This window comes from Salmo salar, chromosome ssa13 (genome assembly GCF_905237065.1).
Source record: "Salmo salar chromosome ssa13, Ssal_v3.1, whole genome shotgun sequence".
In the NCBI taxonomy this organism is placed as follows: domain Eukaryota; kingdom Metazoa; phylum Chordata; class Actinopteri; order Salmoniformes; family Salmonidae; genus Salmo; species Salmo salar.
The window spans coordinates 37730306-37743007 of record NC_059454.1 but is presented as its reverse complement, the minus strand read 5'-3'; the positions used below and the strand labels follow the sequence as shown (position 1 = coordinate 37743007).

The 12702-nt window shown below is 44.0% G+C and overlaps 1 protein-coding gene across 2 annotated transcripts in view; it reads right to left on the bottom strand.

The window, feature by feature from the left end:
* Nucleotides 1–12702, bottom strand: part of plxna2 (plexin A2) — a 304923-nt gene that overhangs the window by 253518 nt on the left and 38703 nt on the right. For both annotated transcript variants that reach the window (XM_045693250.1, XM_045693251.1), the window contains exon 2: nucleotides 9507–10871. In XM_045693250.1, coding sequence (XP_045549206.1) covers nucleotides 9507–10730 — 1224 coding nt within the window. In that variant the 5' untranslated portion in view covers nucleotides 10731–10871. The remainder of the gene's footprint in view (nucleotides 1–9506; nucleotides 10872–12702) is intronic.

Sequence of the window (12702 nt, the reverse complement as noted above, 5' to 3'; positions counted from 1 at the left end):
TTCTTGCTGTGAGATGTTACCCCACTCTTCCACCAAGGCACCTGCAAGTTCCCGGACATTTCTGGGGGGAATGGCCCTAGTCCTTACCCTCCGATCCAACAGGTCCCAGACGTGCTTAATGGGATTGAGATCCGGGCTCTTCGCTGGTCATGGCAGAACACTGACATTCCTGTCTTGCAGGAAATCACACACAGAACGAGCAGTATGGCTGGTGGCATTGTCATGCTGGAGGGTCATGTCAGGATGAGCCTGCAGGAAGGGTACCACATGAGGGAGGAGGATGTCTTCCCTGTAACGCACAGCGTTGAGATTGCCTGCAATGCCAACAAGCTCAGTCTGATGATGCTGTGACACACCGCCCCAGACCATGACGGACCCTCCACCTCCAAATCGATCCCGCTCCAGAGTACAGGCCTCGGTGTAACGCTCATTCCTTCGACGATAAATGCGAATCCGACCATCACCCCTGGTGAGACAAAACCGCGACTCGTCAGTGAAGAGCACTTTTTGCCAGTCCTGTCTGATCCAGCGACGGTGGGTTTGTGCCCATAGGCGACGTTGTTGCCGGTGATGTCTGGTGAGGACCTGCCTTACAACAGGCCTACAAGCCCTCAGTCCAGCAAGCCCTCAGTCCAGCCTCTCTCAGCCTATTGCGGACAGTCTGAGCACTGATGGAGGGATTGTGCGTTCCTGGTGTAACTCAGGCAGTTGTTGTTGCCATCCTGTACCTGTCCCGCTGGTGTGATGTTTGGATGTACCAATCATGTGCAGCTGTTGTTACATGTGGTCTGCCACTGCGAGGACGAACAGCTGTCCATCCTGTCTCCCTGTAGCGCTGTCACAGTACGGACATTGCAATTTATTGCCCTGGCCACATCTGCAGTCCTCATGCCTCCTTGCAGCATGCCTAAGGCACGTTCACGCAGATGAGCAGGGACCCTGGGCATCTTTCTTTTGGTGTTTTTCAGTCAGTAGAAAGGCCTCTTTAGTGTTCTAAGTTTTCATAACTGTAACCTTAATTGCCTACCGTCTGTAAGCTGTTAGTGTCTTAATGACTGTTCCACAGGTGCATGTTCATTAATTGTTTATGGTTCATTGAACAAGCATGGGAAACAGTGGATTTTTACGAATTATCTTTGAAAGACAGGGTCCTGAAAAAGGAATGTTTCTTATTTTGCCGAGTTTATATATATATACAGTACACACACACAGGTTAGATCACACATTGACTAATATCATGTCATGAAAAGCCCCTAGTGGGCTAACCCGATATGACGGCTGGTAACACAAAGGAAGGGGGTTGGGTTTGAATGAAAGACCGGGAAGACTGAGGGACAAAGGGATTGGGTCGCTATGCTATGCTACCATAAATGCAGAATCTTATGCATTCTAATAACCGCCCATTCGGAAAAGGAAAATGCAAGAGATATATATATTTACTCTGAGCTGCGCTTCGATAGATGGGTCAAAGATGGAAGACTGATTTACCCATCAGATCTTTCTGGTCGTAGTGTTGTAGAGCGGATACGTTAAAATACCCTGTCGTTCTTAGGAGATTGTCAGTCCTTTCCTAGGCCACGTATGTTTACAGCTGCAGCTGATAACTCGGTGTCTAGGATGTATCACTTCTTTAGTGAATAATAGTTTAAAGTTCAAACCAAGTTGCCATAATCAGCTCGTGCTGTATTCTGGCTGGTCTAGTCGAAATTCACATTCCAGCGTGGTGATCGTCACCTCCACGTTGAAATTCGCCCTTTTATACGTTAGGACAGCAGTCCTAACATTTCTGGAACTAAATGTTAATTTTGTTAGGTTGTAGTTGAAATTAGCCCTTTTAAACGCATGGACACCAGTCCTCACATCATCAGGAACTGAGGTTGACTTCTGTCAACTGGCTTATGTACTGGGGGAGAGAAGGGCATGTTTCATAGTTCTCAACCAATGTCTGTTCACCTGGGCGTGGCCACTGAGTGAGCATAGTTTACTTATGAAAACAATTCTCTCATTTAGAAGCTAAAATTACATTTAATTTTTTCACAAATAGTTTCATATTTAAACATTTCAATTGCACAACAATTCCATGTGAATCTGATAACTAGAATGTGTAGAATTTCCAAGATACAATTTATGTCGTCCTATCATCAGATATAATGTCCCAGACAACAACTGATCTGACATCATATTCTTTAAGTACCAATGGACACTTTCAACTGGTTGAGAAAGGGAAATATTGTTCCATTCCCCAACCTTTTGATGTTACCATACTCTCGCTATGTTAACAAAGGGCTTTCCAAGAGTCCATTCTGTAGAGTGGAAAGAAAAGGGGGAAAGGTATTTATGGGGGGGGGTCATAAACCTCACCCAACATGGCAACGTCATGACAGTAGTACTGTAGGTGCCAGGTGCACCGATTTGTGTCAAGAACTGTAAAGCTGCTGGGTTTTTCACCCTCAACCGTTTCCTGTGTAAATCCAAAATGTTCCACCACACATATGACAACCAGTCAACTTGACACAACTGTGGGAAGCATTGGATTCAACATGGGCCAGCATCCTTGTAGAATGCTTTCGACATTTTGTAGAATCCATGCCCCAAAACCACTCCTGCATTGGGGTTGTTGTCCTGTTGGTAGGTGAACCTTCGCCCCAGTGTGAGGTCCAGAGTGCTCTGGAGCAGGTTTTCATCAAGGATCTCTCTGTACTTTGCTCCGTTCATCTTTATCTTGATACTGACTAGTCTCCCAGTCCCTGACACTGAAAAACATCCCCACAGCATGATGCTGCCACACCATAGAGATGGTGCTAGGTTTCCTCCAGATGTGACGCTTGGCATTCAGGACAAAGAATTCCATCTTGGTTTTATCAGAGTTCAATCTTGTTTTTTATGGTCCTTTAGGTGTCTTTTGGCAAACTCCAATCGGGCTGTCATGTGCCTTTTACTGAGGAGTGTCTACCATAAAAGCCTGATTGGTGGAGTGCTGCAGAGATGGTTGTCCTTCTTCCACAGAGGAACTCTGGAGCTCTGTAAGAGTGACCATTGGTTTCTTGGTCACCTCCCTGACCAAGGCCCTTCTCCCCCGATTGCTCAGTTTGGCCAGGCGGCCAGCTCTAAGAAGATTCTTGGTGGTTCCTCCATTTAAGAGTGATGGAGGCCACTGTGTTCTTGGGGACCTTCAATGCTGCAGACATTTTTTGGAACCCTTCCCCAGATCTGTGCCTCGACACAATCCTGTCTCGGAGCTCTACGGACAATTCCTTCGACCTCATGGCTTGGTTTTTGCTCTGACATGCCCTGTCAACTGTGGGACCTTATATAGACAGGTGTATTCCTTTCAAAATCATGTCCAGTCAATTGAATTTACCACAGGTGGACTCCAATCAAGTTGTAGAAACATCACAAGGATGATCAATGGAAACAGGATGCACTTGAGCTCAATTTCAAGTCTCATAGCAAAGAGTCTGAATACTTATATACACTAAATCAAGTATTTCTGGTTTTATTTTTAATACATTTACAAATGGGTCCTATTATGCCTGGAGGAAACCAAGCACTGCATTCCACAGTAAGAACCTCATACCAATGGTCAAGCATTGTGGTGGTAGTGTGATGGTTTGGGGATGCTTTACTGCCTCAGGACCTTTACGACTTGCCTTAATAGAAGGAACCATGAATTCTGCTCTGTATCAGAGAATTCTACAGGAGAATGTCAGGCCATTCATCTGTGAGCTGAAGCTTAAATGCAGCTGGGTCATGCAGCAAGACAATGATCCAAAACACACAAACAAGTCTACATGAAACTGGCTAAAATAGCAACACATTTGAGAATGGCCTAGTTTAAGTCTTGACCTAATCCCAATTGAGATGTTATGAAATAAGTATGTCATTGTTGTGTTATTTGTTAACTCAGTTTATCTTTATCTAATATTAGGTTTATATTGAAGATCTGATAACATTCAGTATTAAAAATGTGCAAAAATAGAGACAATTAGAAAGAAGACATACTTTTTCACGGCACTGCATATATACAGTATATATTATTATTATTATTACCATTTGTATTTTATTTTGGGGAAATTGGTCCGTGGACCAGGCCGCCAGTTGCCCATCCCCCATTTATACCAATAAATATTGGTGATCTGGAGTCACTAGCTAGATTTCACTCTTGGATTAATCTGGTGCTAACAACATTGATTACCATTGCCAGAGTTGTGCTCTAGAAATAGAATACCCCCATTGACTGGTGGCATTAATCGATATTTAACAATCACATAGCAGATGAAATGGACAAGGCTTGTCTATTATGGTGATATTTTTAACACAAGAGTATGTCTCAAATGCAAACAATGTTGATAGTAAAGTGAAGGTTACATTCACTCCCTATAATTGACACAGTTAAACTTCCTGAAGCAGAATCAGATGTCTGGACACTGATGTGAGCAATAAGTGTCTGATTAGCATTTCACACGGTCCCCCTCAACCTCCTGACCTCTAATCCCCATTACTACACTATGGGAAGCTATAGCTAGGTGACAGGGATGTGGACACAGGTTCCGCTCCGTCTCAGGAGACAGTCAGGATCAATAGTGGATCCTCCTATTTAGACACGCATAGTCGTGAGTATGGTTGAGTAGCCAATGACCATGGATAGAGAGGAAGAGAAAGTGACACCAGCTGAATATCTGAGCCCTATCAGTGTTACTCCACATACACCAGAAGGCTTGACTGTGAGCTTCCAGACAGTATAGACCAAGTCTGACCCTCACTTAAAGTTTTTCTTTCAATACATTTGATCTATATGAGTTTATTTTAACATTCAGGACTAGTGTATTGGGGAAATTTGATTTGTTTTTTCCCCCTTTAGGAAAGCAGCTGTGCACAGAACCTCAGCCCCATTTAGAAAAAACAACCATGCTGCTTGAGGGAGATTGAACGAAAACATTGTCAAGGTTAGCATACCAGAGGACATATCCAGCTGTTGGGGTGTAGTGTGAACTTGCTTTCAGAGCTCTTCATCTGTTGACGTCTATCTGCATAATCCATTAAACATCATTACATGCTACATCTCTTTATCTGCTAGGCTAGCCGCTAGACACATTTCCTTGGCTAGCAGAGAACAGAGGAGAGGAGGGTTGATACTATGGAATGCGGCTCGGAGTTTAAGGAACATTCTAATGAGGGCTGCTGAACTGAAGGAGATAGGAGAGAATGTTGTAGGAGGTCTGGGCAGTGACGATGGTCTCACTGAGGGCTGCAAGAGGATTCTCCTGGGCCCAGTTTTTCAAAAGTTATCTATCTGGATTTCACCCACCAGATAGGATTAAATGCATAGAAATAGAATAAATAAAATGGACAAACCATTGACTTGAATGGGGACTGTTCTATTCATTCTATTTCTATACATGTAATCCTACTCGGTAAGTGAAATCCAGATAGATAACTTTTGAAAAACTGGGCCCTGGGGACTAGAGGCTATAGTAGATCTTATCTGACTCCCACTGTGAGAGAGTGAAAGCCTTTACACCCACCTCTCTCTCTCTCTCTCCGCCTCCCCTCCCTCCCTCCCTCTCTCTCTCTCTCTCTCTCTCTCTCTCTCTGCCTCCTCTCTCTCCCTCCCTCCCTCCCTCCCTCCCTCCCTCCCTCTCTCTCTCTCCGTCCCTCTCCGTCTCCCTCCCTCCCTCCCTCTTTGTGGTGCTAATGAAACCAAACAGTGCAGGCCCCAGATAACGTCTCCCTCCGCTTGACAATCACCTCTGACATTGCACTAATGGGGAATTTAGTGATGTTAATAAAAGCGGTCAATAGAGTGCCCAGGGGGACCAGCACAAAGCCAACCACACACTTCTGATCTCGCCGGGGATATCATTAATATGGCCCAAAATATATAATCCTCTGTACACCCCAAACCCATCTCCCGGCCCACACATACGCTCCATACAGGCATTAACATGCACACAGACACACAGAAGACACACAAAAGACACACACACACACTTTCAAGATGAGACACTTGCACTTGAAGGCAATCACTAACAAGCATGCCTAGCCTATAGACTTCACACACATACATGCACATCCTACATGTTGTAGAGACTAAACACTTAGGCCTATAGTCATTAGTGTTCATAATTCCCCTTTTAATTCATATTAGCAATTAAAGACCAAAGACACGGAGGAGCAGGCAGGACAGACGCCTTGTGGGACTGAATTAAAATAAAGAAACCAAACTGTGGCTGACAAGATGTGGCTGATATGTGGCCTGGTATTAGAGAACAGGGATTTCAGAGAGGAGGGGATGGCTTGTGGTCTGGCTGCTGGTACACTACATGAGCTCGCCTTCTCTCTTTCTTTCTCTCTCTCTCTCGTCTGCTCTCTTTCTCCCCATCTCCTCCCCTTTCTCCCTCCCCATCTTCGAGGGCAAAGAGTGTTTCTTTGGATTGCATTGGAGTAGAATATAATCACTTTGGTGTTTGCCAAGGAAAATAAATCCCCTCCTTAATTTGTGAATATTTCTCAGTCATTCAGATAGACCTTAATGTGCCTGTTCTGCTCCCCGAAGCTGCAAAACAATTAGGCCTAATTACATGTAGTGTGAGAATGATCTGATAAAGAGAAATGTTGTATCCCTGCAAAGAAGAACAGTCAAAGGCAGTTATCTTGATTGCTGTGTTTGTTATTATTATGAGTGTGTGCATCCACAGTAGTTCCTCCCAGACTCGGACTCAACCTTGTCTTTTCCAGGGTCGTTGGTGAGTTGGGGTTGCTGCCTTGTTGTTTAATGTCTAGAGGAAACATTAGAGCGGTAGGCTAAAATCCAGATTTGTTTTGTGCTAGTATTCCACTCCTTGTACTCTGTGTAATATGCCAGTAATGGAGTGGCAAGGAGTGGAATGTTAGCACAAACAGACTGGTACACATGATATTAGAGCTGAGTTGAGCTGAGGAATGGCTCTGTAAGCTATTACCAGCGGTAACCTCAGTAGACTACAGTCAGTGTAAAATGTAAATGAATTATTCTGCTGGCTTTCTACATTGAACTGAGGCTGATGAGAACTCCCAGTGGAAGGGAGCTGTCTGCTTCTTGGTAAGTGAACTTTGAGGTGTGAATGGAAACAGAGGCTGAATAATGATGTCTGGTTTGGTTTCACTGTATCAATGCCTACAATAACCTTGGACTTGCACTGTGTAAGATGAGTCTAGCACTATTGTACATTGTTCTCTGTAGAAATGATAACAGACCATGTGACTCTACTGCGACAAAATGGTCATTGGGTGTGATTACAGAGAGAGAACTATTTACAGTATGAGCTTCAACTTTGCACTTTTTACAGTATGTGTGTTTGAACTATGCACTATTTAGAGTATGTGATTGAACTATGCACTATTTACAGTATGTTTGAACTTTGCAACTATTCATTTTTTACAGTATGAGTTTGAACTTTTAACTATTTACAGTATGTATTTGAACATTGAACTATTTACAGTATGTGTGTTTGAGCTTTGCACTATTTAGAGTATGTTTGTGAACTTTGCACTACTTATAGTATGTGCGTTTGAACTATGCACTATTTACAGTATGTGTGTTTCAGCTTTGCACTATTTAGAGTATGTATTTGAACTATTCATTTTTTACAGTATGAGTTTGAACTATGAACTATTTACAGTATGTGTGTTTGAACTTTGCACTATTTACAGTATGCATTTGAACTTTGAACTATTTACAGTATGTGTGTTTGAACTTTAAACTATTTACAGTATGTGTTTGATCTATGCACTACTTACAGTATGTGTGTTTGAACTATGCACTAGTTACAGTATGTATTTGAACTATTTACAGTATGTGTGTTTGAACTATTCACCATTTACTGTATGTATTTAAACTTTGCACTATTGGCAGTATGTGTGTTTGAACTTTGCACTATTTACAGTATGTGTTTGAACTTTGAACTATTTACAGTATGTTTGTGAACTATGCACTACTTACAGTATGTGTTTGAAGTATGCACTATTCCTAGTAAGTGTGTTTGAACTATGCACTATTTACAGTGTGTATGTTTGAAATATGCACTATTTTCAGTATGTGTGTTTGAACTTTGCACTATTTACAGTATGTGTGTTTGAACTATGCACTATTTACAGTATATGTGTTTGAACTTTGCACTATTTACAGTATGTGTTTGAACTTTGCACTATTTACAGCATGTGTTTGAACTTTGCACTATTTACAGTATGTGTTTGAACTTTGCACTATTTACAGTATGTGTTTGAACTACGCACTATTTACAGCATGTGTGTTTGAACTTTAAAATATTTACTGTATGTATTTGAACTTTGCACTACTTACAGTATGAGTGTTTGAACTTTGCACTATTTACAGTATGTTTTTGAACTTTGCACTATTTACAGTATGTGTGTTTGAACTATTCACAATTTACTGTATGTATTTGAACTTTGCACTATTGGCAGTATGTGTGTTTGAACTTTGCACTATTTACAGTATGTGTTTGAACTTTAAACTATTTACAGCATGTTTATGAACTTTGCACTACTTACAGTATGTGCGTTTGAACTATGCACTATTTACAGTATGTTTTTGAACTTTGCACTATTTACAGTATGTGTAGTTGAACTTTAAACTATTTACAGTATGTGTTTGAAATATGCACTATTCAGTGTGTTTGAACTATGCACTATTTACAGTATGTTTGTTTGAACTTTGCACTATTTACTGTATGTATTTGAACTATTTACAGTATGTGTTTTTGAACTTTGCACTATTTAGAGTATGTGTTTGAACTATGCACTATTTACAGTATGTGTGTTTGAACTTTGCACTATTTACAGTATGTGTGTTTGAACTATGCATTATTTACAGTATGTTTTTGAACTTTGCACTATTTACAGTATGTGTTTGAACTATGCACAATTTACAGTATGTGTTTGAACTATGCACAATTTACAGTGTGTTTGAACTATGCACAATTTACAGTATGTGTTTGAACTATGCACAATTTACAGTATGTGTTTGAAAAATGCACAATTTACAGTATGTGTTTGAACTATGCACAATTTACAGTATGTGTTTGAACTATGCACTATTTACAGTATGTGTTTGAACTATGCACTATTTACAGTATGTGTTTGAACTATGCACTATTTACAGTATGTTTGAACTATGCACAATTTACAGTATGTGTTTGAACTATGCACTATTTACAGTATGTGTTTGAACTATGCACTATTTACAGTATGTGTTTGAACTATGCACTATTTACAGTATGTGTTTGAACTATGCACTATTTACAGTATGCGTTTCTCAGTCTTCCTTAACCTGTGAATGGGCCTTATTCAACTCTTTGTCTTGGTGCATTGCATGTGCTTCCCCAGCAGTGTGTGTGTGTGTGTGTGTGTGTGTGTGTGTGTGTGTGTGTGTGTGTGTGTGTGTGTGTGTGTGTGTGTGTGTGTGTGTGTGTGTGTGCGTGCGTCCGTGTGTCTCCTCTGTAACTCACCGCTTTAGTGCACTGCACGTCTTTCCCCAGCAGCCAGTTGAGCTCCAGGTTGCCCTCTCCCTGGTAGCAGGACTGCAGGCGCTCCTTGATGCGAGCGTTGATGTCCTTGATGGTGAACACGCAGAGCGCCGAGTCATCTGGTGGCTGGTGGTACTGCTTCTGGCCCTTGGAGAACACGGTGAAGAGCACGTCGTCCGTGGCACTGATGTTCAGCGAGGCGGCCAGCACACGGCCCGGCTTGGCTAGGTAGGCAGCCTGCAGGAGACGGTACTCCACGCCATTCCTCACGCAGCCCACGGGTAAGGAGACGTACGAGTGGAACTTGTGGTCATCCTTGCAGAGGCGGACGATGCGCGAGGTGTAGAAGAGGTCGCTGGAGGATCCGCCTGATGACATGCTGTTCTCAGGCGTCTCAGGCTGGACGGTCAAGAAGTAGACGAAGGAACCACTGGCGAAGCCGTACACGTAGTAGATGTCGAAGTGGGACACCAGTGCCAGCGTGTCTGACGGGATCTTTATCAGAGACGAGACAAAGTCCGTGTGGAGCTCGTAGTCAAGCATGGCTGAGGACTCTGGGTCGCGGGGCAGCTTACGGCTAGAGATGGTAGGGAAGTAGTCTTGCTTGCCATCTACTGCCGTCCCAATGAAGAGAGTCCCGTCCTGGCCATGGGAGGGCACGATTACCCCATACATGGTGCCTGTCTGGTTGACGCTGGAGAGGTAGTGCTCTTTCTTATGGGACGGCTCCACTAGGATAAACAGGTCGTCCAGACGAAGGAGTTTACAGACTCCCTGGTAGAGGCTACCGCAGGCCAGAAGGCGATTCTGGCTGTAGTCTATTAGGAGCAGCTTGTTGACGTTGTTAGTGGAGGTCAGGGGTTCAGAGCAGGGTTGGACGATGAGGGGCGGGTAGCATGCCTTGTTATCGTCCTCAGGGCCTGTGTCGTGGGACACCATCAGGGTCAGGTTGCCTGATAGCTTGTAGACACGGTTGACTGCTCCGATGTAGAGCGCCCCCGTTGTCTGGTGGACCGTCAGATGGTTGAAGGCCCACTCCCGGCGCTCTGGGTGGAAGCTGGTGAAGGTGGTCTGGCCCTGGCACACGGTGGCAGTGACAGCTAACACCCAGCAGCCCAGCATGGTCAGCACAGCGCCCCCTGTAGGACCCGCTGGGAAAGTCCTGCCGCTGTGTTGTGTAACTCGCCGCGACCGTCGGCCCTCCATACCACTAGGGGCTCTGCAACAAGGCAACAGCAGACTGAACAGGGGGAGGATGGAGGAGGAGTGGGAGGGAGGCTACCTTCCTCTTTGTGTTCTCAAAGGCTAGGTTCACGCTTTTATCTTCACCAGGGTCTTCACATGTTTCTGAAAGAGAGAAAGAGAGGTGGGTGAATAAATGAAAGTTAGCACATTGTGACTCACACTCACAGTCAAAGGGGAAGCAGATAACGGAAAAGGCCTTTCTTTTGGTCCCTCCTGCTGCTTTGGAAAGTTCACCCTGGCCAAGGCGATGAGTTAGGGAACAGTAGAATGAATGCTGACAGAAGACGTTGGCAGAAAACCTTTATTGCCACATTCCAGAGGAGTTGCTGGACAGGAGAGGTCTGATAAGACAATGAAGGAAAGTGAGCAGGTTATGGCTAATGGAAATTAGCATGACCTGAGTCCTGCTGCCTAGCTGCTTCATCAGGCCTCAGACACTGAGACAGTGGGTTTCTAAGAACACCACAAACCAATGGACTGCCCAGGGTGCCACATTTCACAGATCAAGCCTCACCATGCACTGAAATGAGTCATACTACTTAGTGTCTTCCACACATCAGAGAAGCACACTTCAGGCTAGTGTTCCACGGAGCCACTTATTTAATGCTATAATGAACAGATGCCATGGGTCAAATAATAAAAGGAAGAGGCTAAAAATGTCTTGACATTTAAACCAAGGTTTTAAGTACTCCAGCTAGAGAAAGACTTTTGAGGGTACAGCACAACTAAAAACCAAAGGAATGATAAATACATGTATTGGGCTCATATTACCCTACATTTATTTCTGGGAAGGAAGCATTGCCATCTCATTTTGGTTGTACACCCTCCTCTATCCATGCTACTCATTTCCAATCTAACTGTGAAAACATATATATCAAGGAAAGTTTGCAATTTATGTAACAATGCTTTGCAGACTGGCTGCAGAGATTTCATCCCCACCACAATGTTAGAGAGAGAGAGAGAGAGAGAGAGAGAGAGAGAGAGATAGAGATAGAAAGAGCCCCTCTTCACAGTTTATCCCCAGGAGTTAATTATCTGGTCCACGGTAGAGGGGAGGTCTGGATCTTATTACTGGAACAAAGTGAGAACAAATTGGGAGACAGATCCTCTGCTTGCAACCCTCCTCTGTCTGTTTTATCTTCCCACTTTTTCCCTCCTTCCGTCCCTTCTTCTCTCCCTCCCTCTCTCACACCCCTCCCTCCCTCCTCTCTCTCTGCCCCTCTCTGCTTTTCTCCACCCCCACCCTTCTTATCTCCCTCACCCCCCCCCTCTCCATCCCTCGCTCTCTGCTCTTTAAGGTCTCTGTCTGTTCAACCAGGATATGAATCTATTAATTATTATTATTCAACGTTACTCTGTTTTTTTGTCCACCGCTGACACCATCACATCCTGCAGGGATTAATCATTGGCTCCGGAAGAATCCTTCCTAAATGAATCAGGACCCCGTTCGACATGCACATCTCACCCTCCTCTCCCTCTCTCCCTCGTTTTAATAGTGCATCCAATACCATGCTGTGTTTTCTCTCCCTTGATCAGTATTATTCCATCAGGACCAAGCAACGCCAGGCAGTGAGGGGCTAACAAGTGGAGACAATGGCAGCGATGGAAGCAGCGCATTGTGACATCAAGGATGATCAGGCGTAGCGCTACAACAAGGGTAATTAGTGGCGTGCTGGACGAGGTAGCTGGGGACTGTGTGTGTGTCGGTGGGGACGCCAGGGGGTGAAACGTGTCGGACACAAGCCTACATCGTTCGTTACACTCCACATTTGCATTTCACAGCAGCCAGTGAGGGAGAGCGGGAGAGAGGGGAGGGCAGCAGAGAGAATCAAGCCAAGGACGAGAATAGAGAGATGTGGCTGGACTAATCAGCTTGTTCTTTGATTTAGTCATTTGCATATGTCTGGATGGGGCGTGATATAGAGGCTATCTA